Raw genomic sequence first — 26,214 nt, forward strand, 5'->3', positions numbered from 1 at the left:
CCCACCCCCCCCCCCCCCCACCCCCCCCCCCCCCCACCCCCCCCCCCCCCCACCCCCCCCCCCCCCCACCCCCCCCCCCCCCCACCCCCCCCCCCCCCCACCCCCCCCCCCCCCCACCCCCCCCCCCCCCCACCCCCCCCCCCCCCCACCCCCCCCCCCCCCCACCCCCCCCCCCCCCCACCCCCCCCCCCCCCCACCCCCCCCCCCCCCCACCCCCCCCCCCCCCCACCCCCCCCCCCCCCCACCCCCCCCCCCCCCCACCCCCCCCCCCCCCCACCCCCCCCCCCCCCCACCCCCCCCCCCCCCCACCCCCCCCCCCCCCCACCCCCCCCCCCCCCCACCCCCCCCCCCCCCCACCCCCCCCCCCCCCCACCCCCCCCCCCCCCCACCCCCCCCCCCCCCCACCCCCCCCCCCCCCCACCCCCCCCCCCCCCCACCCCCCCCCCCCCCCACCCCCCCCCCCCCCCACCCCCCCCCCCCCCCACCCCCCCCCCCCCCCACCCCCCCCCCCCCCCACCCCCCCCCCCCCCCACCCCCCCCCCCCCCCACCCCCCCCCCCCCCCACCCCCCCCCCCCCCCACCCCCCCCCCCCCCCACCCCCCCCCCCCCCCACCCCCCCCCCCCCCCACCCCCCCCCCCCCCCACCCCCCCCCCCCCCCACCCCCCCCCCCCCCCACCCCCCCCCCCCCCCACCCCCCCCCCCCCCCACCCCCCCCCCCCCCCACCCCCCCCCCCCCCCACCCCCCCCCCCCCCCACCCCCCCCCCCCCCCACCCCCCCCCCCCCCCACCCCCCCCCCCCCCCACCCCCCCCCCCCCCCACCCCCCCCCCCCCCCACCCCCCCCCCCCCCCACCCCCCCCCCCCCCCACCCCCCCCCCCCCCCACCCCCCCCCCCCCCCACCCCCCCCCCCCCCCACCCCCCCCCCCCCCCACCCCCCCCCCCCCCCACCCCCCCCCCCCCCCACCCCCCCCCCCCCCCACCCCCCCCCCCCCCCACCCCCCCCCCCCCCCACCCCCCCCCCCCCCCACCCCCCCCCCCCCCCACCCCCCCCCCCCCCCACCCCCCCCCCCCCCCACCCCCCCCCCCCCCCACCCCCCCCCCCCCCCACCCCCCCCCCCCCCCACCCCCCCCCCCCCCCACCCCCCCCCCCCCCCACCCCCCCCCCCCCCCACCCCCCCCCCCCCCCACCCCCCCCCCCCCCCACCCCCCCCCCCCCCCACCCCCCCCCCCCCCCACCCCCCCCCCCCCCCACCCCCCCCCCCCCCCACCCCCCCCCCCCCCCACCCCCCCCCCCCCCCACCCCCCCCCCCCCCCACCCCCCCCCCCCCCCACCCCCCCCCCCCCCCACCCCCCCCCCCCCCCACCCCCCCCCCCCCCCACCCCCCCCCCCCCCCACCCCCCCCCCCCCCCACCCCCCCCCCCCCCCACCCCCCCCCCCCCCCACCCCCCCCCCCCCCCACCCCCCCCCCCCCCCACCCCCCCCCCCCCCCACCCCCCCCCCCCCCCACCCCCCCCCCCCCCCACCCCCCCCCCCCCCCACCCCCCCCCCCCCCCACCCCCCCCCCCCCCCACCCCCCCCCCCCCCCACCCCCCCCCCCCCCCACCCCCCCCCCCCCCCACCCCCCCCCCCCCCCACCCCCCCCCCCCCCCACCCCCCCCCCCCCCCACCCCCCCCCCCCCCCACCCCCCCCCCCCCCCACCCCCCCCCCCCCCCACCCCCCCCCCCCCCCACCCCCCCCCCCCCCCACCCCCCCCCCCCCCCACCCCCCCCCCCCCCCACCCCCCCCCCCCCCCACCCCCCCCCCCCCCCACCCCCCCCCCCCCCCACCCCCCCCCCCCCCCACCCCCCCCCCCCCCCACCCCCCCCCCCCCCCACCCCCCCCCCCCCCCACCCCCCCCCCCCCCCACCCCCCCCCCCCCCCACCCCCCCCCCCCCCCACCCCCCCCCCCCCCCACCCCCCCCCCCCCCCACCCCCCCCCCCCCCCACCCCCCCCCCCCCCCACCCCCCCCCCCCCCCACCCCCCCCCCCCCCCACCCCCCCCCCCCCCCACCCCCCCCCCCCCCCACCCCCCCCCCCCCCCACCCCCCCCCCCCCCCACCCCCCCCCCCCCCCACCCCCCCCCCCCCCCACCCCCCCCCCCCCCCACCCCCCCCCCCCCCCACCCCCCCCCCCCCCCACCCCCCCCCCCCCCCACCCCCCCCCCCCCCCACCCCCCCCCCCCCCCACCCCCCCCCCCCCCCACCCCCCCCCCCCCCCACCCCCCCCCCCCCCCACCCCCCCCCCCCCCCACCCCCCCCCCCCCCCACCCCCCCCCCCCCCCACCCCCCCCCCCCCCCACCCCCCCCCCCCCCCACCCCCCCCCCCCCCCACCCCCCCCCCCCCCCACCCCCCCCCCCCCCCACCCCCCCCCCCCCCCACCCCCCCCCCCCCCCACCCCCCCCCCCCCCCACCCCCCCCCCCCCCCACCCCCCCCCCCCCCCACCCCCCCCCCCCCCCACCCCCCCCCCCCCCCACCCCCCCCCCCCCCCACCCCCCCCCCCCCCCACCCCCCCCCCCCCCCACCCCCCCCCCCCCCCACCCCCCCCCCCCCCCACCCCCCCCCCCCCCCACCCCCCCCCCCCCCCACCCCCCCCCCCCCCCACCCCCCCCCCCCCCCACCCCCCCCCCCCCCCACCCCCCCCCCCCCCCACCCCCCCCCCCCCCCACCCCCCCCCCCCCCCACCCCCCCCCCCCCCCACCCCCCCCCCCCCCCACCCCCCCCCCCCCCCACCCCCCCCCCCCCCCACCCCCCCCCCCCCCCACCCCCCCCCCCCCCCACCCCCCCCCCCCCCCACCCCCCCCCCCCCCCACCCCCCCCCCCCCCCACCCCCCCCCCCCCCCACCCCCCCCCCCCCCCACCCCCCCCCCCCCCCACCCCCCCCCCCCCCCACCCCCCCCCCCCCCCACCCCCCCCCCCCCCCACCCCCCCCCCCCCCCACCCCCCCCCCCCCCCACCCCCCCCCCCCCCCACCCCCCCCCCCCCCCACCCCCCCCCCCCCCCACCCCCCCCCCCCCCCACCCCCCCCCCCCCCCACCCCCCCCCCCCCCCACCCCCCCCCCCCCCCACCCCCCCCCCCCCCCACCCCCCCCCCCCCCCACCCCCCCCCCCCCCCACCCCCCCCCCCCCCCACCCCCCCCCCCCCCCACCCCCCCCCCCCCCCACCCCCCCCCCCCCCCACCCCCCCCCCCCCCCACCCCCCCCCCCCCCCACCCCCCCCCCCCCCCACCCCCCCCCCCCCCCACCCCCCCCCCCCCCCACCCCCCCCCCCCCCCACCCCCCCCCCCCCCCACCCCCCCCCCCCCCCACCCCCCCCCCCCCCCACCCCCCCCCCCCCCCACCCCCCCCCCCCCCCACCCCCCCCCCCCCCCACCCCCCCCCCCCCCCACCCCCCCCCCCCCCCACCCCCCCCCCCCCCCACCCCCCCCCCCCCCCACCCCCCCCCCCCCCCACCCCCCCCCCCCCCCACCCCCCCCCCCCCCCACCCCCCCCCCCCCCCACCCCCCCCCCCCCCCACCCCCCCCCCCCCCCACCCCCCCCCCCCCCCACCCCCCCCCCCCCCCACCCCCCCCCCCCCCCACCCCCCCCCCCCCCCACCCCCCCCCCCCCCCACCCCCCCCCCCCCCCACCCCCCCCCCCCCCCACCCCCCCCCCCCCCCACCCCCCCCCCCCCCCACCCCCCCCCCCCCCCACCCCCCCCCCCCCCCACCCCCCCCCCCCCCCACCCCCCCCCCCCCCCACCCCCCCCCCCCCCCACCCCCCCCCCCCCCCACCCCCCCCCCCCCCCACCCCCCCCCCCCCCCACCCCCCCCCCCCCCCACCCCCCCCCCCCCCCACCCCCCCCCCCCCCCACCCCCCCCCCCCCCCACCCCCCCCCCCCCCCACCCCCCCCCCCCCCCACCCCCCCCCCCCCCCACCCCCCCCCCCCCCCACCCCCCCCCCCCCCCACCCCCCCCCCCCCCCACCCCCCCCCCCCCCCACCCCCCCCCCCCCCCACCCCCCCCCCCCCCCACCCCCCCCCCCCCCCACCCCCCCCCCCCCCCACCCCCCCCCCCCCCCACCCCCCCCCCCCCCCACCCCCCCCCCCCCCCACCCCCCCCCCCCCCCACCCCCCCCCCCCCCCACCCCCCCCCCCCCCCACCCCCCCCCCCCCCCACCCCCCCCCCCCCCCACCCCCCCCCCCCCCCACCCCCCCCCCCCCCCACCCCCCCCCCCCCCCACCCCCCCCCCCCCCCACCCCCCCCCCCCCCCACCCCCCCCCCCCCCCACCCCCCCCCCCCCCCACCCCCCCCCCCCCCCACCCCCCCCCCCCCCCACCCCCCCCCCCCCCCACCCCCCCCCCCCCCCACCCCCCCCCCCCCCCACCCCCCCCCCCCCCCACCCCCCCCCCCCCCCACCCCCCCCCCCCCCCACCCCCCCCCCCCCCCACCCCCCCCCCCCCCCACCCCCCCCCCCCCCCACCCCCCCCCCCCCCCACCCCCCCCCCCCCCCACCCCCCCCCCCCCCCACCCCCCCCCCCCCCCACCCCCCCCCCCCCCCACCCCCCCCCCCCCCCACCCCCCCCCCCCCCCACCCCCCCCCCCCCCCACCCCCCCCCCCCCCCACCCCCCCCCCCCCCCACCCCCCCCCCCCCCCACCCCCCCCCCCCCCCACCCCCCCCCCCCCCCACCCCCCCCCCCCCCCACCCCCCCCCCCCCCCACCCCCCCCCCCCCCCACCCCCCCCCCCCCCCACCCCCCCCCCCCCCCACCCCCCCCCCCCCCCACCCCCCCCCCCCCCCACCCCCCCCCCCCCCCACCCCCCCCCCCCCCCACCCCCCCCCCCCCCCACCCCCCCCCCCCCCCACCCCCCCCCCCCCCCACCCCCCCCCCCCCCCACCCCCCCCCCCCCCCACCCCCCCCCCCCCCCACCCCCCCCCCCCCCCACCCCCCCCCCCCCCCACCCCCCCCCCCCCCCACCCCCCCCCCCCCCCACCCCCCCCCCCCCCCACCCCCCCCCCCCCCCACCCCCCCCCCCCCCCACCCCCCCCCCCCCCCACCCCCCCCCCCCCCCACCCCCCCCCCCCCCCACCCCCCCCCCCCCCCACCCCCCCCCCCCCCCACCCCCCCCCCCCCCCACCCCCCCCCCCCCCCACCCCCCCCCCCCCCCACCCCCCCCCCCCCCCACCCCCCCCCCCCCCCACCCCCCCCCCCCCCCACCCCCCCCCCCCCCCACCCCCCCCCCCCCCCACCCCCCCCCCCCCCCACCCCCCCCCCCCCCCACCCCCCCCCCCCCCCACCCCCCCCCCCCCCCACCCCCCCCCCCCCCCACCCCCCCCCCCCCCCACCCCCCCCCCCCCCCACCCCCCCCCCCCCCCACCCCCCCCCCCCCCCACCCCCCCCCCCCCCCACCCCCCCCCCCCCCCACCCCCCCCCCCCCCCACCCCCCCCCCCCCCCACCCCCCCCCCCCCCCACCCCCCCCCCCCCCCACCCCCCCCCCCCCCCACCCCCCCCCCCCCCCACCCCCCCCCCCCCCCACCCCCCCCCCCCCCCACCCCCCCCCCCCCCCACCCCCCCCCCCCCCCACCCCCCCCCCCCCCCACCCCCCCCCCCCCCCACCCCCCCCCCCCCCCACCCCCCCCCCCCCCCACCCCCCCCCCCCCCCACCCCCCCCCCCCCCCACCCCCCCCCCCCCCCACCCCCCCCCCCCCCCACCCCCCCCCCCCCCCACCCCCCCCCCCCCCCACCCCCCCCCCCCCCCACCCCCCCCCCCCCCCACCCCCCCCCCCCCCCACCCCCCCCCCCCCCCACCCCCCCCCCCCCCCACCCCCCCCCCCCCCCACCCCCCCCCCCCCCCACCCCCCCCCCCCCCCACCCCCCCCCCCCCCCACCCCCCCCCCCCCCCACCCCCCCCCCCCCCCACCCCCCCCCCCCCCCACCCCCCCCCCCCCCCACCCCCCCCCCCCCCCACCCCCCCCCCCCCCCACCCCCCCCCCCCCCCACCCCCCCCCCCCCCCACCCCCCCCCCCCCCCACCCCCCCCCCCCCCCACCCCCCCCCCCCCCCACCCCCCCCCCCCCCCACCCCCCCCCCCCCCCACCCCCCCCCCCCCCCACCCCCCCCCCCCCCCACCCCCCCCCCCCCCCACCCCCCCCCCCCCCCACCCCCCCCCCCCCCCACCCCCCCCCCCCCCCACCCCCCCCCCCCCCCACCCCCCCCCCCCCCCACCCCCCCCCCCCCCCACCCCCCCCCCCCCCCACCCCCCCCCCCCCCCACCCCCCCCCCCCCCCACCCCCCCCCCCCCCCACCCCCCCCCCCCCCCACCCCCCCCCCCCCCCACCCCCCCCCCCCCCCACCCCCCCCCCCCCCCACCCCCCCCCCCCCCCACCCCCCCCCCCCCCCACCCCCCCCCCCCCCCACCCCCCCCCCCCCCCACCCCCCCCCCCCCCCACCCCCCCCCCCCCCCACCCCCCCCCCCCCCCACCCCCCCCCCCCCCCACCCCCCCCCCCCCCCACCCCCCCCCCCCCCCACCCCCCCCCCCCCCCACCCCCCCCCCCCCCCACCCCCCCCCCCCCCCACCCCCCCCCCCCCCCACCCCCCCCCCCCCCCACCCCCCCCCCCCCCCACCCCCCCCCCCCCCCACCCCCCCCCCCCCCCACCCCCCCCCCCCCCCACCCCCCCCCCCCCCCACCCCCCCCCCCCCCCACCCCCCCCCCCCCCCACCCCCCCCCCCCCCCACCCCCCCCCCCCCCCACCCCCCCCCCCCCCCACCCCCCCCCCCCCCCACCCCCCCCCCCCCCCACCCCCCCCCCCCCCCACCCCCCCCCCCCCCCACCCCCCCCCCCCCCCACCCCCCCCCCCCCCCACCCCCCCCCCCCCCCACCCCCCCCCCCCCCCACCCCCCCCCCCCCCCACCCCCCCCCCCCCCCACCCCCCCCCCCCCCCACCCCCCCCCCCCCCCACCCCCCCCCCCCCCCACCCCCCCCCCCCCCCACCCCCCCCCCCCCCCACCCCCCCCCCCCCCCACCCCCCCCCCCCCCCACCCCCCCCCCCCCCCACCCCCCCCCCCCCCCACCCCCCCCCCCCCCCACCCCCCCCCCCCCCCACCCCCCCCCCCCCCCACCCCCCCCCCCCCCCACCCCCCCCCCCCCCCACCCCCCCCCCCCCCCACCCCCCCCCCCCCCCACCCCCCCCCCCCCCCACCCCCCCCCCCCCCCACCCCCCCCCCCCCCCACCCCCCCCCCCCCCCACCCCCCCCCCCCCCCACCCCCCCCCCCCCCCACCCCCCCCCCCCCCCACCCCCCCCCCCCCCCACCCCCCCCCCCCCCCACCCCCCCCCCCCCCCACCCCCCCCCCCCCCCACCCCCCCCCCCCCCCACCCCCCCCCCCCCCCACCCCCCCCCCCCCCCACCCCCCCCCCCCCCCACCCCCCCCCCCCCCCACCCCCCCCCCCCCCCACCCCCCCCCCCCCCCACCCCCCCCCCCCCCCACCCCCCCCCCCCCCCACCCCCCCCCCCCCCCACCCCCCCCCCCCCCCACCCCCCCCCCCCCCCACCCCCCCCCCCCCCCACCCCCCCCCCCCCCCACCCCCCCCCCCCCCCACCCCCCCCCCCCCCCACCCCCCCCCCCCCCCACCCCCCCCCCCCCCCACCCCCCCCCCCCCCCACCCCCCCCCCCCCCCACCCCCCCCCCCCCCCACCCCCCCCCCCCCCCACCCCCCCCCCCCCCCACCCCCCCCCCCCCCCACCCCCCCCCCCCCCCACCCCCCCCCCCCCCCACCCCCCCCCCCCCCCACCCCCCCCCCCCCCCACCCCCCCCCCCCCCCACCCCCCCCCCCCCCCACCCCCCCCCCCCCCCACCCCCCCCCCCCCCCACCCCCCCCCCCCCCCACCCCCCCCCCCCCCCACCCCCCCCCCCCCCCACCCCCCCCCCCCCCCACCCCCCCCCCCCCCCACCCCCCCCCCCCCCCACCCCCCCCCCCCCCCACCCCCCCCCCCCCCCACCCCCCCCCCCCCCCACCCCCCCCCCCCCCCACCCCCCCCCCCCCCCACCCCCCCCCCCCCCCACCCCCCCCCCCCCCCACCCCCCCCCCCCCCCACCCCCCCCCCCCCCCACCCCCCCCCCCCCCCACCCCCCCCCCCCCCCACCCCCCCCCCCCCCCACCCCCCCCCCCCCCCACCCCCCCCCCCCCCCACCCCCCCCCCCCCCCACCCCCCCCCCCCCCCACCCCCCCCCCCCCCCACCCCCCCCCCCCCCCACCCCCCCCCCCCCCCACCCCCCCCCCCCCCCACCCCCCCCCCCCCCCACCCCCCCCCCCCCCCACCCCCCCCCCCCCCCACCCCCCCCCCCCCCCACCCCCCCCCCCCCCCACCCCCCCCCCCCCCCACCCCCCCCCCCCCCCACCCCCCCCCCCCCCCACCCCCCCCCCCCCCCACCCCCCCCCCCCCCCACCCCCCCCCCCCCCCACCCCCCCCCCCCCCCACCCCCCCCCCCCCCCACCCCCCCCCCCCCCCACCCCCCCCCCCCCCCACCCCCCCCCCCCCCCACCCCCCCCCCCCCCCACCCCCCCCCCCCCCCACCCCCCCCCCCCCCCACCCCCCCCCCCCCCCACCCCCCCCCCCCCCCACCCCCCCCCCCCCCCACCCCCCCCCCCCCCCACCCCCCCCCCCCCCCACCCCCCCCCCCCCCCACCCCCCCCCCCCCCCACCCCCCCCCCCCCCCACCCCCCCCCCCCCCCACCCCCCCCCCCCCCCACCCCCCCCCCCCCCCACCCCCCCCCCCCCCCACCCCCCCCCCCCCCCACCCCCCCCCCCCCCCACCCCCCCCCCCCCCCACCCCCCCCCCCCCCCACCCCCCCCCCCCCCCACCCCCCCCCCCCCCCACCCCCCCCCCCCCCCACCCCCCCCCCCCCCCACCCCCCCCCCCCCCCACCCCCCCCCCCCCCCACCCCCCCCCCCCCCCACCCCCCCCCCCCCCCACCCCCCCCCCCCCCCACCCCCCCCCCCCCCCACCCCCCCCCCCCCCCACCCCCCCCCCCCCCCACCCCCCCCCCCCCCCACCCCCCCCCCCCCCCACCCCCCCCCCCCCCCACCCCCCCCCCCCCCCACCCCCCCCCCCCCCCACCCCCCCCCCCCCCCACCCCCCCCCCCCCCCACCCCCCCCCCCCCCCACCCCCCCCCCCCCCCACCCCCCCCCCCCCCCACCCCCCCCCCCCCCCACCCCCCCCCCCCCCCACCCCCCCCCCCCCCCACCCCCCCCCCCCCCCACCCCCCCCCCCCCCCACCCCCCCCCCCCCCCACCCCCCCCCCCCCCCACCCCCCCCCCCCCCCACCCCCCCCCCCCCCCACCCCCCCCCCCCCCCACCCCCCCCCCCCCCCACCCCCCCCCCCCCCCACCCCCCCCCCCCCCCACCCCCCCCCCCCCCCACCCCCCCCCCCCCCCACCCCCCCCCCCCCCCACCCCCCCCCCCCCCCACCCCCCCCCCCCCCCACCCCCCCCCCCCCCCACCCCCCCCCCCCCCCACCCCCCCCCCCCCCCACCCCCCCCCCCCCCCACCCCCCCCCCCCCCCACCCCCCCCCCCCCCCACCCCCCCCCCCCCCCACCCCCCCCCCCCCCCACCCCCCCCCCCCCCCACCCCCCCCCCCCCCCACCCCCCCCCCCCCCCACCCCCCCCCCCCCCCACCCCCCCCCCCCCCCACCCCCCCCCCCCCCCACCCCCCCCCCCCCCCACCCCCCCCCCCCCCCACCCCCCCCCCCCCCCACCCCCCCCCCCCCCCACCCCCCCCCCCCCCCACCCCCCCCCCCCCCCACCCCCCCCCCCCCCCACCCCCCCCCCCCCCCACCCCCCCCCCCCCCCACCCCCCCCCCCCCCCACCCCCCCCCCCCCCCACCCCCCCCCCCCCCCACCCCCCCCCCCCCCCACCCCCCCCCCCCCCCACCCCCCCCCCCCCCCACCCCCCCCCCCCCCCACCCCCCCCCCCCCCCACCCCCCCCCCCCCCCACCCCCCCCCCCCCCCACCCCCCCCCCCCCCCACCCCCCCCCCCCCCCACCCCCCCCCCCCCCCACCCCCCCCCCCCCCCACCCCCCCCCCCCCCCACCCCCCCCCCCCCCCACCCCCCCCCCCCCCCACCCCCCCCCCCCCCCACCCCCCCCCCCCCCCACCCCCCCCCCCCCCCACCCCCCCCCCCCCCCACCCCCCCCCCCCCCCACCCCCCCCCCCCCCCACCCCCCCCCCCCCCCACCCCCCCCCCCCCCCACCCCCCCCCCCCCCCACCCCCCCCCCCCCCCACCCCCCCCCCCCCCCACCCCCCCCCCCCCCCACCCCCCCCCCCCCCCACCCCCCCCCCCCCCCACCCCCCCCCCCCCCCACCCCCCCCCCCCCCCACCCCCCCCCCCCCCCACCCCCCCCCCCCCCCACCCCCCCCCCCCCCCACCCCCCCCCCCCCCCACCCCCCCCCCCCCCCACCCCCCCCCCCCCCCACCCCCCCCCCCCCCCACCCCCCCCCCCCCCCACCCCCCCCCCCCCCCACCCCCCCCCCCCCCCACCCCCCCCCCCCCCCACCCCCCCCCCCCCCCACCCCCCCCCCCCCCCACCCCCCCCCCCCCCCACCCCCCCCCCCCCCCACCCCCCCCCCCCCCCACCCCCCCCCCCCCCCACCCCCCCCCCCCCCCACCCCCCCCCCCCCCCACCCCCCCCCCCCCCCACCCCCCCCCCCCCCCACCCCCCCCCCCCCCCACCCCCCCCCCCCCCCACCCCCCCCCCCCCCCACCCCCCCCCCCCCCCACCCCCCCCCCCCCCCACCCCCCCCCCCCCCCACCCCCCCCCCCCCCCACCCCCCCCCCCCCCCACCCCCCCCCCCCCCCACCCCCCCCCCCCCCCACCCCCCCCCCCCCCCACCCCCCCCCCCCCCCACCCCCCCCCCCCCCCACCCCCCCCCCCCCCCACCCCCCCCCCCCCCCACCCCCCCCCCCCCCCACCCCCCCCCCCCCCCACCCCCCCCCCCCCCCACCCCCCCCCCCCCCCACCCCCCCCCCCCCCCACCCCCCCCCCCCCCCACCCCCCCCCCCCCCCACCCCCCCCCCCCCCCACCCCCCCCCCCCCCCACCCCCCCCCCCCCCCACCCCCCCCCCCCCCCACCCCCCCCCCCCCCCACCCCCCCCCCCCCCCACCCCCCCCCCCCCCCACCCCCCCCCCCCCCCACCCCCCCCCCCCCCCACCCCCCCCCCCCCCCACCCCCCCCCCCCCCCACCCCCCCCCCCCCCCACCCCCCCCCCCCCCCACCCCCCCCCCCCCCCACCCCCCCCCCCCCCCACCCCCCCCCCCCCCCACCCCCCCCCCCCCCCACCCCCCCCCCCCCCCACCCCCCCCCCCCCCCACCCCCCCCCCCCCCCACCCCCCCCCCCCCCCACCCCCCCCCCCCCCCACCCCCCCCCCCCCCCACCCCCCCCCCCCCCCACCCCCCCCCCCCCCCACCCCCCCCCCCCCCCACCCCCCCCCCCCCCCACCCCCCCCCCCCCCCACCCCCCCCCCCCCCCACCCCCCCCCCCCCCCACCCCCCCCCCCCCCCACCCCCCCCCCCCCCCACCCCCCCCCCCCCCCACCCCCCCCCCCCCCCACCCCCCCCCCCCCCCACCCCCCCCCCCCCCCACCCCCCCCCCCCCCCACCCCCCCCCCCCCCCACCCCCCCCCCCCCCCACCCCCCCCCCCCCCCACCCCCCCCCCCCCCCACCCCCCCCCCCCCCCACCCCCCCCCCCCCCCACCCCCCCCCCCCCCCACCCCCCCCCCCCCCCACCCCCCCCCCCCCCCACCCCCCCCCCCCCCCACCCCCCCCCCCCCCCACCCCCCCCCCCCCCCACCCCCCCCCCCCCCCACCCCCCCCCCCCCCCACCCCCCCCCCCCCCCACCCCCCCCCCCCCCCACCCCCCCCCCCCCCCACCCCCCCCCCCCCCCACCCCCCCCCCCCCCCACCCCCCCCCCCCCCCACCCCCCCCCCCCCCCACCCCCCCCCCCCCCCACCCCCCCCCCCCCCCACCCCCCCCCCCCCCCACCCCCCCCCCCCCCCACCCCCCCCCCCCCCCACCCCCCCCCCCCCCCACCCCCCCCCCCCCCCACCCCCCCCCCCCCCCACCCCCCCCCCCCCCCACCCCCCCCCCCCCCCACCCCCCCCCCCCCCCACCCCCCCCCCCCCCCACCCCCCCCCCCCCCCACCCCCCCCCCCCCCCACCCCCCCCCCCCCCCACCCCCCCCCCCCCCCACCCCCCCCCCCCCCCACCCCCCCCCCCCCCCACCCCCCCCCCCCCCCACCCCCCCCCCCCCCCACCCCCCCCCCCCCCCACCCCCCCCCCCCCCCACCCCCCCCCCCCCCCACCCCCCCCCCCCCCCACCCCCCCCCCCCCCCACCCCCCCCCCCCCCCACCCCCCCCCCCCCCCACCCCCCCCCCCCCCCACCCCCCCCCCCCCCCACCCCCCCCCCCCCCCACCCCCCCCCCCCCCCACCCCCCCCCCCCCCCACCCCCCCCCCCCCCCACCCCCCCCCCCCCCCACCCCCCCCCCCCCCCACCCCCCCCCCCCCCCACCCCCCCCCCCCCCCACCCCCCCCCCCCCCCACCCCCCCCCCCCCCCACCCCCCCCCCCCCCCACCCCCCCCCCCCCCCACCCCCCCCCCCCCCCACCCCCCCCCCCCCCCACCCCCCCCCCCCCCCACCCCCCCCCCCCCCCACCCCCCCCCCCCCCCACCCCCCCCCCCCCCCACCCCCCCCCCCCCCCACCCCCCCCCCCCCCCACCCCCCCCCCCCCCCACCCCCCCCCCCCCCCACCCCCCCCCCCCCCCACCCCCCCCCCCCCCCACCCCCCCCCCCCCCCACCCCCCCCCCCCCCCACCCCCCCCCCCCCCCACCCCCCCCCCCCCCCACCCCCCCCCCCCCCCACCCCCCCCCCCCCCCACCCCCCCCCCCCCCCACCCCCCCCCCCCCCCACCCCCCCCCCCCCCCACCCCCCCCCCCCCCCACCCCCCCCCCCCCCCACCCCCCCCCCCCCCCACCCCCCCCCCCCCCCACCCCCCCCCCCCCCCACCCCCCCCCCCCCCCACCCCCCCCCCCCCCCACCCCCCCCCCCCCCCACCCCCCCCCCCCCCCACCCCCCCCCCCCCCCACCCCCCCCCCCCCCCACCCCCCCCCCCCCCCACCCCCCCCCCCCCCCACCCCCCCCCCCCCCCACCCCCCCCCCCCCCCACCCCCCCCCCCCCCCACCCCCCCCCCCCCCCACCCCCCCCCCCCCCCACCCCCCCCCCCCCCCACCCCCCCCCCCCCCCACCCCCCCCCCCCCCCACCCCCCCCCCCCCCCACCCCCCCCCCCCCCCACCCCCCCCCCCCCCCACCCCCCCCCCCCCCCACCCCCCCCCCCCCCCACCCCCCCCCCCCCCCACCCCCCCCCCCCCCCACCCCCCCCCCCCCCCACCCCCCCCCCCCCCCACCCCCCCCCCCCCCCACCCCCCCCCCCCCCCACCCCCCCCCCCCCCCACCCCCCCCCCCCCCCACCCCCCCCCCCCCCCACCCCCCCCCCCCCCCACCCCCCCCCCCCCCCACCCCCCCCCCCCCCCACCCCCCCCCCCCCCCACCCCCCCCCCCCCCCACCCCCCCCCCCCCCCACCCCCCCCCCCCCCCACCCCCCCCCCCCCCCACCCCCCCCCCCCCCCACCCCCCCCCCCCCCCACCCCCCCCCCCCCCCACCCCCCCCCCCCCCCACCCCCCCCCCCCCCCACCCCCCCCCCCCCCCACCCCCCCCCCCCCCCACCCCCCCCCCCCCCCACCCCCCCCCCCCCCCACCCCCCCCCCCCCCCACCCCCCCCCCCCCCCACCCCCCCCCCCCCCCACCCCCCCCCCCCCCCACCCCCCCCCCCCCCCACCCCCCCCCCCCCCCACCCCCCCCCCCCCCCACCCCCCCCCCCCCCCACCCCCCCCCCCCCCCACCCCCCCCCCCCCCCACCCCCCCCCCCCCCCACCCCCCCCCCCCCCCACCCCCCCCCCCCCCCACCCCCCCCCCCCCCCACCCCCCCCCCCCCCCACCCCCCCCCCCCCCCACCCCCCCCCCCCCCCACCCCCCCCCCCCCCCACCCCCCCCCCCCCCCACCCCCCCCCCCCCCCACCCCCCCCCCCCCCCACCCCCCCCCCCCCCCACCCCCCCCCCCCCCCACCCCCCCCCCCCCCCACCCCCCCCCCCCCCCACCCCCCCCCCCCCCCACCCCCCCCCCCCCCCACCCCCCCCCCCCCCCACCCCCCCCCCCCCCCACCCCCCCCCCCCCCCACCCCCCCCCCCCCCCACCCCCCCCCCCCCCCACCCCCCCCCCCCCCCACCCCCCCCCCCCCCCACCCCCCCCCCCCCCCACCCCCCCCCCCCCCCACCCCCCCCCCCCCCCACCCCCCCCCCCCCCCACCCCCCCCCCCCCCCACCCCCCCCCCCCCCCACCCCCCCCCCCCCCCACCCCCCCCCCCCCCCACCCCCCCCCCCCCCCACCCCCCCCCCCCCCCACCCCCCCCCCCCCCCACCCCCCCCCCCCCCCACCCCCCCCCCCCCCCACCCCCCCCCCCCCCCACCCCCCCCCCCCCCCACCCCCCCCCCCCCCCACCCCCCCCCCCCCCCACCCCCCCCCCCAATTGTAGTCCATAACATCTGGAGTCCCAAAGGTTCGCCACCACGGGAATAAATGGACCCAGTGGGGACTTGAGACCAAGACGCGATGGCCTCCATAAGCTTGTCTTAGCTTTTCATGTAGCCAGCCTGGCTGAATCACTGTTTTGCTTCTAGGATCTTCTGCGTGTGGAATGAAGTCCTCCGGGTATTATAATGGGTCTCTGTCCTTGACGGTCTCTGGGCTGCCGTGCTTAAATTGGTTGGACTTCCCTGATTACATTCTGCAGTATCCAAACCGAGGATTGGGGAACCACAACTACTGTAGAAATCCAGATGGCGGAGAGATGCCGTGGTGCTTTTATCAGCTTGCTTCTGGAGCTATTGGCTGGGCCAACTGTGACTGTAACCAGGGTATGTATCAAATGCTACATCTCCCGGTCATGTTTGGATTGTCATTGGCGTTTTCTGCACGGACCATGTATCCTGGGATGGGGACGTGAACATCCTGGTTTGAGAATGACTTCCGCATGGCTTCTGGCCCTAAATCGGGCCCGCCTCACAAGATTTCCCTTATCCCGAGGTTTTTGAAAACCACCAAATCGGCAGTTCTTTTGGAAAACTCCGCCCTGCTCCCATGCAAACACTGCAGGAGACGGACCGGTTTATTTTCCCCATCTCGCTGCCTGCTCTCCCCGCCCCACAGTTGCAGCCAATCAGAACTTCGGAAAAATGGGAATGTCCGCGCATGCATGGAGACTTTGCTGTGGAAAATGGGGGGGGGGGGGGAACGGGGACTCGTGCATAATTACCTGAAAGTTCTTCGTCTTAACGCTATAACTGGCAGACGCATGAAGGGAGAAACCGAGATAGAAACAACCTGGTATGTATGATCCCGGTTTTCCCCTGGGATATTATGTCCATCCAGAAAATGCCGTTGACTGCTGGAAAAAAAACAACAAATTTTAGTGGAATATTCCAAAAAGCCTTTAGGATAGTTACGGAAGTTCTTGGAAAGGCATTTTTCACTTGGAAGAGCTTAAAACAGCCGAAAGCTGAGATTTTAGACAGAAACTTCAGCACAAAGTTGTCAAAATAATCCTGTGGCTCTTTCTCCTATTTTGTATTGACACGTTTAACTCTGTGAAACTCGGAAGTGTAAATAATGGATAATTCCATAATGGACAATTTCATCTTTCACTCTTCAGTGCAGTAAATAAATAAATATTTGGTTTATTTATCAAAATACATTTTGTTAGTCTATGGTACAGTGTGGTAATTTAATTAATATACCACCCTCTTCCAAAAGGCTCAGGGCGATGCGCAACAACATAATAACAACAGCAATAAACATAACAGCAACAGCTATAAGGTGCCACTGGACTTTTGTTTTATTTGGTCACATGGAAGCCACAGTACAGTGCAGAGACAGGAATGCTTCTCAGATCTATTTATTTATTACATTTATACCCCACCATATCTCTACGACTCAAGGCAGCTTACAACAAAACAATCAATAAAGACAGTCGACGTGTGTGAGTCCGTTCCCATATGCATCGCTTGCAAGTTAAGGCCTTTGGTAGGTTACATCCCCGTGTGTCTTCTCTCTCACCACCCTCCCCCCCGTTCGTCCTCACAGGTTGCTTTGAATGCTCCAAAATGCTACACAAATACTGTGCTTTCTTCTTGCGTTTATGCAGCTTGGAGAACCCGTTGAACATTATTGACCCACCCGCTGGTGAAATGAAGGGAAGCGTTGCTCCAACCTCGTTTCTCTCCATCCTCTTAATCGCCGTACCAGGCCATGCAAAGCAGGAGAAGGTTTACAGCTGCTGACTCCCACACAACTGCCTTGGTCACCCCCGAGGGAAACAAGCAGGAGGCCAAACCCCTCGGCAGGAAGAGAAACAGACCTCGAGAGCTGCCAGGCCTTCTGAAGGGCTCATTGATCCAATCCTTTTGGCCTCTCTGTTTTGACAGGAGCTGTGCGGTTGGAAGAGGATGGCCGGGTGGAAGTCTATTTTCGGGGCTTGTGGGGCGCGATCTGTGGGGATGAGTGGACAGAAAGGGACGCCAGTGTGGTCTGCCGGCAATTGGGTCTCAGGTAGGAATGGTTTGGGGACAGGAGGCTGAAGCAGAGGGCCCCTTTTCACAAGAGGAACTCCCTATTTTGGCAGTCCACAATCCTCAATGGCAAAGATGTTTATTCCTTTTGAAGTAGGAATTGCCTTTTTGAGGAGTGTATCCACAATGTTGGGTGGAGAGTAGCCCTCTCCTTTTGACAGCGGAGGGGAAGGATCACACCATGCCTTCTGCTGAATATTCCATTGCAGCCACTTTTAAAGGGGGCAGGCCACTGTGGGGTGTACCATTTCAGAAAGGTTGTGCCTTTCATAAGATATCCCTGCTTGCTGTGAAAAATTATCCCTCCCTCCAGATTCAGCATCACCTATATCTGTGGTGGTGAACCTTTGGCACTCCAGATGTTATGGACTACAATTCCCATCAGCCCCTGCCAGCATGGCCAATTGGGGCTGATGGGAATTGTAGTCCATAACATCTGGAGTGCCAAAGGTTCGCCACCATTGACCTATATAAATTAAACAATCTGGCCCAAAATAACAGAGCAGTGTCTGGTACAAAGGTACGACAACTTGAAATAAGTACATATTACAGATTCTCATTTTGCGCTGTCGTAGCTTCAAAGACACCTCCCTCAAAACAACACGTCAAAAATGACACACGCGCCGAATCCGCAGTGAAAACTAACTTTATTAATGTACTTTTTACATGGAAATGGCGGGTGGATAAGCTGTAAGCAGAGGAAACCTCTGAGGGAAACCTTCACCAAACGGTGTGTGGCACAAAAAAATCACAAGCGGACAAAAATGCTGGGCACGAGCTTTGGGGAAAATGGAAATGAAAGCTAGTAAGAGGGAGACGGGAAAAAGAACCGCTTTCCCTCGCAACACTTTTTTGGGTCTGCGCTTTGTGGACAAAAGAAGCCAAAACGGTTCTTTTAAAAACGTTTGCCAGACATTTTTTTTTGTGCTGTGCAGAAGTGGCCGTGACCTTATATTAATTCAGCAGTGTGACCCAAAATAACAGGAAATCAAAAATATTTAAACATACTATGTGCCACAAACCAGTCTGAACGAATAAGCCTAAGCATAAGCATTTTATTGTCATTGTGCACGCACAACGAAATTTACAGCAGCATTCCTTGATGCACACAATTTCAGACTCATACCCCATCCTCCCTTTCCCCTTCCTCCACCCATCCCTACACAGCCCCAAACACATCAACATGAAGCCGCGGAGTTCAGCATAGCCACAGCTCTAGAGTAGAAGCTGTCTCTAAGCCTCTTTGTCCTGGTTTTGATAGACCTGTATCGTCTGCCGGATGGCAACAGTTCAAAAAGAGAGTGTGCTGGATGAGACGGGTCTCTCAAAATATTTTGGGCTTTCTTTAGGCTTCGGGAATGATAGAGTTCTTCCAAGGAGGGGAGAGGGCAGCCGATAATCCTCTGTGCAGTAGTGATCACCCTTTGGAGCGCCTTCCTATCTGCCACTGTGCAACTGGAGAACCATACACAGATGCAGTAGGTTAAGACACTCTCTATAGCACAGCGGTAAAAGGACACCAGGAGTTTTCCATTCAGTTGTTGTTTCCTCAAAAGTCTCAGATTTGGATCCAGCAGCAAATGAAAGGCCAACAAGAATTTGGGAGAATAAGCTTTTGACTGTCAAAGTTCCCTCCATGATGAAGGCAGCTTTGCCTGTTGAAAGCTTATACTCTGGAAAAACTTGTTGCTCTCTGAGGGGGTGCTGGACTCGAATCTTGTTCTTCTACTGTAGACCAACATGGCTGCCCTCTGCAATTAGTCTGGAAGGAAAGCACTTTTCCTGGAGATGTCCAACGCAGTGAATGTCATCACTGTGGCCTCCACCAATGGCTTTCTAGCACCAGAGGCATAGGGGGGGAAACGCCCCTGGGGCAACACTTGCCCCGGGTGCTCCTGCACCTCCCCTGCTGTCCCCATTCCCCCTGTACTCCACTTACCTTAGCCGGCGGAAACCTGCCAAGGTCCGCCCCTCAGCCTGGCCCCGCCAGACTTCTGCTTTGGCCGACGGACACCCCACTGGTTGACGGAGCAGCCTGGTGGGATGGGGCCAAGGGGAGGGATGGGGGTGTGATTCTCTGCCCCCCCCACGTGATCAGCTGGTGTGCACCTGGGGACACGTGACCCCACATGTCCCCATGAGCGCTCTGACCCTGCCTCGCACCCATTTCTTTATTCTGCAAATTATCCTGCTCTGAAGGAAACAGCCAGTGCTGGCTTTCCTATAACTTGGTGGAGTAGGACAGTGGTGGCGAACCTTTGGCACTCCAGATGTTATGGACTACAATTCCCATCAGTCCCTGCCAGCACGGCCAATTGGCCATGCTGGCAGGGGCTGATGGGAATTGTAGTCCATGACATCTGGAGTGCCAAAGGTTTGCCACCACGGGAGTGGGAGGTAGAAGAATTCGGGAGGCATTGCTGTATCTGCAGAGAACACCATTCCTAGGGAGATGTGCGGTTTGGAACTTCGTGACATTCTGTGACTGGTCCCAGAACCTCACGGCAGCCATTTAGAGAGGATGGCTACTCAAAATCCCCAAAGTACCCATAGACCAGTGATGGTGAACCTATGGCACGGGTGCCAGAGGTGGCACTCAGAGTCCTCTCTGTGGGCACGCACGAGTTCATCATGTGGGGGGGAAATCGCTCCCCCCCACACACACATCTAGGTTGACCTGGGCCGCTCGGCTTGATTATTAGCATTAAACCTAAGACCTAGTTTTGGGGAAGCAGTGTAGGCAACCCTGTTAAGCGCTGTTAAACCCACTGATTTTCATGCAAAGAACTAAAGCGCGATCCTTTACCTGGGAGTAAGCTCGATTGCTGGCAATGTGGCTTGCTTCTGAGTAAACCCTCCTAGGGTCGTGATTCACCCGTTGGAAGAGTTGCACGGTTGCTTCAAAGCAAAGCCATCGACTACCACCAAGCTTACTCCCGAGTAACGCACGCCTCAGAGCCAACCGTTTTTTCTAAACTAAAACCTCAGTATTCAGGTTGAATGGCCGTGTTGGCACTTTGCGATAAATAAGTGGGTTTTGGGTTGCAGTTTGGGCACTCGGTCTCAAAAAGGTTCGCCATCACTGCCATAGACTCACCAAAAGTGTGGCGCTAGCTAGTCAATGCAACAGGTACAAAGATGGTTAGGTCTGGTTTACAAATTCAACCCATTGAGTTGGTAATAAGCTGGCAAAGTGCTGAACTAGTAGAGTAGACTGTCCCACTTCGGACTGCTAGGGATTATATTTTTCAAGGTTTGCCATAGGCAAGCCTGTCTCTGAAAGAAATTCTGCAGCTCTGGGTGGCCTCCAGGGCTTTTGGTGCATAGAAGGGGTCCAGAATGAGACTTCCCCATAAGATCATAAGGAACGACAGTTTTATATCATGTTGATTCTCCTATGTCCGTGGTGGCGAACCTTTGGCACTCCAGATGTTATGGACTACAATTCCCATCACCCCCTGCCAGCATGGCCAGTTGTAGGGGCTGATGGGAATTGTAGTCCATAACATCTGGAGTGCCAAAGGTTCGCCACCACTGTCTATGTGGTCTTTTGCCTAGCTCCTCCATGCTACCCAGCATGGTGCCAGCATGGTATTGTGGCTAGTAGCAGGCAGACTCTAACCTGGAGATCCAGGTCTGATTCCCCACTCCTCCACATGAGTGTCTGATTGTTATCTGGTGAACTGGATTTGTTTCTTCACTCCTCCACATGAAGGAGTGACCTTGCTGGGTGACCTTGGGCTGGTCACAGTGCTCTCAGAACTCTCTCAGCCCCACCTGCCTCACAAGGTGTCTGTTGTGAGGAGGGGAAGGGAACAAATTTGTGAGCTGCTTCGAGATTACTTACAGTTCATAAAAGCAGACTATAATCCCAAACTCCTCCTGCTCCTGCTCCTCCTGCTCCTCCTGCTGCTCCTCCTGCTCCTGCTGCTCCTCCTGCTGCTCCTCCTCCTGCTGCTCCTGCTCCTGCTCCTCCTCCTGCTGCTGCTGCTCCTGCTCCTCCTCCTGCTGCTGCTGCTCCTGCTCCTGCTCCTGCTGCTCCTCCTCCTGCTGCTCCTGCTGCTCCTGCTGCTCCTGCTGCTCCTGCTCCTGCTCCTCCTGCTCCTGCTCTTCCTCCTGCTGCTCTTCCTCCTGCTGCTCCTGCTGCTGCTGCTCCTGCTCCTGCTGCTCCTCCTCTTCCTGCTCCTCCTCCTGCTGCTGCTGCTCCTGCTGCTCCTGCTCCTTCTTGTCTCAATATGGGGTTAGAGTGGCTATTTTAAGAGTCTGTTATAACTGCAACCAGTGCTCAGCTGTAACTTGATTGAGATGTACAAGCCACAAAAAAGTACTTTTCAGGCCAGTGACTTGTTTCGTTGTGGCTGAGGAAACTGAGGCTGCTGAGAGAAACTGAAGTTGTCCCTTGGCAGGGATATTCATTGTGGTTTTTCCATTCTCTTTCTCTCCTGCCTCACTAGTGAAATTGGCACAGCTCGGTGGGTGAGCTATTCCACTCTCAGCCCGATGCCCTTCCACCTGCAGTCTGCAAATTGCCGCGGGAATGAGAAGACGCTGTTGCAGTGTGCATACCAAGAGATGTTCGGAGCCTGTACCCAGGGAGTTGGGGCAGCAAGCTGTGTTCCTCCTCAAGGTACACTTTTGAACAGACTCCCCTCATTCCAATCCTTTGCAGTTTAACACCTGTGATCATTTCTAAAGTGAATTGCTGGTGGCCTGAGAACTGCATTCTTGCCCATGGCAATTGCGGCATGTTCACTCCTCTGAATCTACTGAGGGTGGGTAGGTTTTTGAGCTAGCATGGTGTAGTGGTTAAGAGCAGTGGGCTCTAATCTGAAGAACTTGGTTCGATTCCCTTCTCCTTCACATGAGCAGAGGATTCTAATCTGGTGGACTTAATTTGTTTCACCACTCCTACACATGAAGCCTGCTGGTTGACCTTGGGCCAGTCCCAGTTCTCTCATAACTCTCTCAGCCCCACCAACCTCACAAGATTAGAATTGTCTAGATCAGGGGTCAGGAACCTTATTCACTCAAAGAGCCATTTGGCTCGCTCGCCCACCCCCCGCTCACCCCCCCTGCCCGCTTGCCCCCACTCCCCCACCCGCTTTCCCACCCGCCCACTCGCCGCTTGCTTGCCCCCCGCCCGCTCCCCCGCTCACTCGCCCGCCCGCCCCCTGCTTGCTTGCTCGCCCCCCGCTCACTTGCCTGTCCAAACTTTCGCTCACCGCTTGCTTGCAGCCCGCTTTCGCTTGCCCGCCTGGCTTGCCCCGGCTCACTTGTCCGCCAGCTCCGGCTTCGCCCTGGCGGCATCCCTCACCCTCGGCAGCGCCGCCTGCTGCCCACTGCCCCGCTTGCTCGCCCGCCCACTCACTTGCCCACTTACTCGCTTGCCCGCCCGCCCCCTCGCCCCCTCCGCTTGCTTGCCTGCTTACTCGCTCCCCCGCCCGCCACTGCTTTTCAGCTTGCCCGCCCGGCCCTTGCCGGCTTGCTCGCTACAGCTGCTCGCTTGCCCACCCCCCCGCTCGCTTGCCCGCCCGCTCACTCGCCCACTCACTCACCCTCGCTTGCTTGTCCGCCCGCTCGCCCGCTCCTCCGCCCACTCGCTAGCCCTCGTTCGCTTGCCCAACCGCCCGCTCGCCCACACACACCACGCTCACTCGCTTGCCCCCACCCCCGCTTCACTCGCTTACCTGCTTGCCTCGCTGGCTTTAATTTCTGCCTGTGCTTGCCCGGGAAGGGGCAACCACGCCGGGAGCCGCAGGAGAAGCAGTGACGAGCCGCTTGCGGGTTCCCGACCCCTGGTCTAGATAGGCTATTAGACAGTGCTGGGGTGGAATCAGAGGCTGTGGTCCACATTGGCACCAACGACATTGGGAAATGTAGCCGGGAGGTTCTGGAGGCTAAATTTAGGCTGCTAGGTGACAGGTTGAAGTCCAGGACCCCCAAGGTGGCATTCTCTGAAATGCTACCTGTTCCAAGCGCAGGGCGAGCTAGGCAAGCGGAGATACAGAGTCTAAATGTGTGGATGAGAAAGTGGTGTAAGGCAGAGGGTTTCAGATTTGTCAGGAACTGGGGAACCTTTTGGGACAAGGCAGGCCTGTACAAAAGGGACGGGCTTCATCTTAACCAAAGAGGGACCAGGCTGCTGGCGCTCCACATTAAAAAGGTGGCAGAACAGCTTTTAAACTGATCACTGGGGGAAAGCCGACAGGAGCTGAGGTGACTTCGGTTCGGAATACAGTATCTATGGGGATGCAGGCAGAGAGGGAGGAACAACAATACAGAAAACTCAATGCAGGTTTGGTGCAGTTTGGTTCAGGGGGGCAAAAGTTATGGATCCTCAAAACTGTAGCCCCCATCTCCTATTAGCTCCCATTGGAAACAATGGGGGATGGGGCACCCCCTTTGGGAGTCCATAACTTTGGACTCCCTGAACCGAACCCTGCATTTTGATACCCCCACAAGGTGGTGCCCTGGGCAGCTGCCCACCTTGCCCAATGGGCATTACGCCCCTATTCAAGCACAATAAAAATGTGTTTAATAGTAGGGTGAGTATGCAGATAACTGACAACGCTGTTTGCCTCCCCTCGAATTCAGCCCTGAGGAAAAGAACTCTTTTCAGTCATACTTGCAGTACACTGCTGGAGACCCAAAACACACATCATAGGACAAGCTGGATATTTTCATGATTTATGATTAGCATGTGAAACAAATTGTGGAAAGATCTAATCAAAAGAAGTGTGCAGGAAAAGAGTTGTGAACTCTTTGCCGGAAAAGGGTTGCAGGAAAAGGGTTATGAACTCTTCCCCACTGGTCTATCATAATGATTTATACTCCGAGATAATGATCGCAGGTTTACATGGTTCTTTCTTTGCCTGTTTTGCTTTCATACACCCACACACCCACACACAAAAACACAAACACGTACATCTGTCCGTCCGTCCGTCCGTCCGTCCGTCTGTCCGTCCGTCCGTCCGTCCGTCCGTCTGTCTGTCTGTCTGTCAAATGAATGTCTGTCTGTCTGTCCGTCTGTCCGTCTGTCTGTCTGTCAAATGAATGTCTGTCTGTCTGTCTGTCTGTCTGTCTGTCTGTCTGTCAAATGAATGTCTGTCTGTCTGTCTGTCTGTCTGTCTGTCTGTCTGTCTGTCAAATGAATGTCTGTCTGTCTGTCTGTCTGTCTGTCTGTCTGTCTGTCAAATGAATGAATGTCTGTCTGTCTGTCTGTCTGTCTGTCTGTCTGTCTGTCTGTCAAATGAATGAATGTCTGTCTGTCTGTCTGTCCTTCCGTCTGTCAAATGTCTGTCTGTCTGTCTGTCTGTCTGTCTGTCTGTCTGTCTGTCTGTCTGTCAAATGAATAAGTAAATAACCGTTGTTCTCAGCCACCGGAACCTTATTTGAATTTTCCCCTTTATCACTCTCCTCTCCCTTTCCTGAAGAGCAGGTGGAGGGACCCCACTTCGCCTGGTGGGGGGAAAGGAAAGCTTTGAGGGGCGAGTGGAAGTCTACTACAATGGCCGTTGGGGCACCATCTGTGATGACCAGTGGGATGACCAGGATGCCGAAGTGGTCTGCAGGCAGCTGGGCCTCAGGTCAGTGAGTGTTGGGCTGCCCAACCAGCTCGGCATTGAAACCAGCCCGAACGGATGCGTGACCTTCATGCTTTTCTTCTCTCCAGTGGAAACCCGAAGGCTGCGCCGTGGGCTCGCTTTGGGCAGGGGCTGGGCCCAATCCTGCTGGATGAGGTTGCGTGCTCAGGGAATGAGCTTTCCCTGGACCAGTGCAAGAAAAATAACTGGGGAGAGCACAACTGTGACCATGTTGAAGATGCTGGGGTGACCTGTGACCCCTTTGCAGGTAGGGATCCCTTCAGCATTCCATCAATGGCAGGGGAAAACTTAATGGAACCCCCTCCCTTATTATATATTGCATGACTCTTGTGGCTGCTTTATCATTGCTTTATCATATTGCTGCTCTTGGGTCTGCATCTGGCTTCATGTTTATAAAAACTGAACAATGAGCAATCAAACACAACCAACTTGTACTTCGTCTGCAACTGAATGTTAGCTAGTTGAGGCCGCTATAATTTTAACTCTTGTCCAATTTCCCAGGATTTATACGGTAATTAGAAACATTGTGATAACTTTGTTGCAATGGTGTTTAATTGCCCTAAACATGTTTGCCTGCCAACAGTCTTATTTATTAAACAGTGGCCTGAAACATGGGAGAGACGTCTGTGGAGTGGGTGGGGGAAGGAGGGAAGAGTGAGAAAATTCAAAGAAATCTAAACCCACCCTGATCTCCACGTTTGTTGGGAAAGGAGAAGAAAAGCTGCACTTTCAAAAACCACGGGATTTCCTGATCTGAGAGCGCAGTGAGTTCTGAAGAGAGAAAAACACGTGTGTAACTGAGATGCAAACTCAAAGGGAATGTGTGCTCAAAGCAAGGAGACCACAAGTGCGTAAATGGCTATGGATTGTGTGATACATATTGAAGACCCTGGTGTTCTCACTTTTATATTAAACTTGTTCCTGGGCTGTCTAGTTTCAAATTGCAGGTCACGGTTCATATGATGGAATACAAATTAGCCTTCTCCTTGACCCTCCAGTTTTCTATGTGCAGGGGTTTCCAAAAATATGTTTCATCCTGTGAACCCTTTCCTGCAGTTTGAAGTGGTACAGCCCAGACACAAGTTTACAGTGAGGTGCTGGCGTTGTTCCCAGTGTGGCATTCTCTCTCTTTTCTACCCCATAATGCCTAGCAAAAATGTTGGCAGGGTAGATTTACAGTTCCCTCCTTCACTCTGCTGAAGTTGTTGGGGAAGAGATTCTCTAAAAGGCTGATACACTCCCTAAATATCATATTCAGAATTTCAAAAAGAAAGGTGTAACGAGAATAAATGCCATAAATGAATTCAGATTTTGCAGGCAGTTGAATTACTTGGGTCACTCTGGCTGCTTTTTGCAGGAAAGGAAGGCTTAGGCATTGTGGGATATTGGGTTATAATAATTCTGCAATCAGCAAGAGAGTGGTTTAACAGGTAATTGAGCAGGCACATTTGTCTCTGTGTGTGAGTGTGTGAGGACTGCAAACTCCCATCCTTCTGACATGTGGAAAGTGCATAGGTCGTTTCTGGTTTACGACTTTATGGAAACCATACACGCTTCCAAGTTCTCTGCTACTGTAGGTATACCAGGGGCCATAAAGTTGCTGGATTCTTTAAAACAGGAAAGTTAAGGTACTCGGTGTGCTCGGTTAAATGCCTATTCCGGAGCCTGCATTACAATAAGATGGCAGGGAGTGGTTTATTTGGGCAGGAGAAATGGACCACTGTTTTATGATGCCAATGCCATGCTCCACCTTCTCAGGGTTATTAAAACGTGGAGGGTGGGAAGAGGTTTTTCTCTTCAAAGGCAAATTATATCTGAGGCTGCGACTGCTGATTGTTT

The 26,214-nt window shown here is 74.4% G+C and overlaps 1 protein-coding gene across 2 annotated transcripts in view; it reads left to right on the forward strand.

The window, feature by feature from the left end:
* The first annotated feature begins 14,802 nt into the window (after window positions 1-14,802).
* Window positions 14,803-26,214, forward strand: part of LOC125436113 (neurotrypsin-like) — a 40,273-nt gene continuing 28,861 nt past the window's right edge. For both annotated transcript variants that reach the window (XM_048502747.1, XM_048502748.1), the window contains exons 1-5: window positions 14,803-15,061; window positions 16,628-16,751; window positions 21,226-21,398; window positions 24,210-24,357; window positions 24,444-24,622. In XM_048502747.1, the coding sequence (XP_048358704.1) occupies window positions 14,842-15,061; window positions 16,628-16,751; window positions 21,226-21,398; window positions 24,210-24,357; window positions 24,444-24,622 (844 nt within the window). In that variant the 5' untranslated portion in view covers window positions 14,803-14,841. The remainder of the gene's footprint in view (window positions 15,062-16,627; window positions 16,752-21,225; window positions 21,399-24,209; window positions 24,358-24,443; window positions 24,623-26,214) is intronic.

The sequence above is a fragment of the Sphaerodactylus townsendi genome, linkage group LG07, assembly GCF_021028975.2.
Source record: "Sphaerodactylus townsendi isolate TG3544 linkage group LG07, MPM_Stown_v2.3, whole genome shotgun sequence".
Lineage (NCBI taxonomy): Eukaryota > Metazoa > Chordata > Lepidosauria > Squamata > Sphaerodactylidae > Sphaerodactylus > Sphaerodactylus townsendi.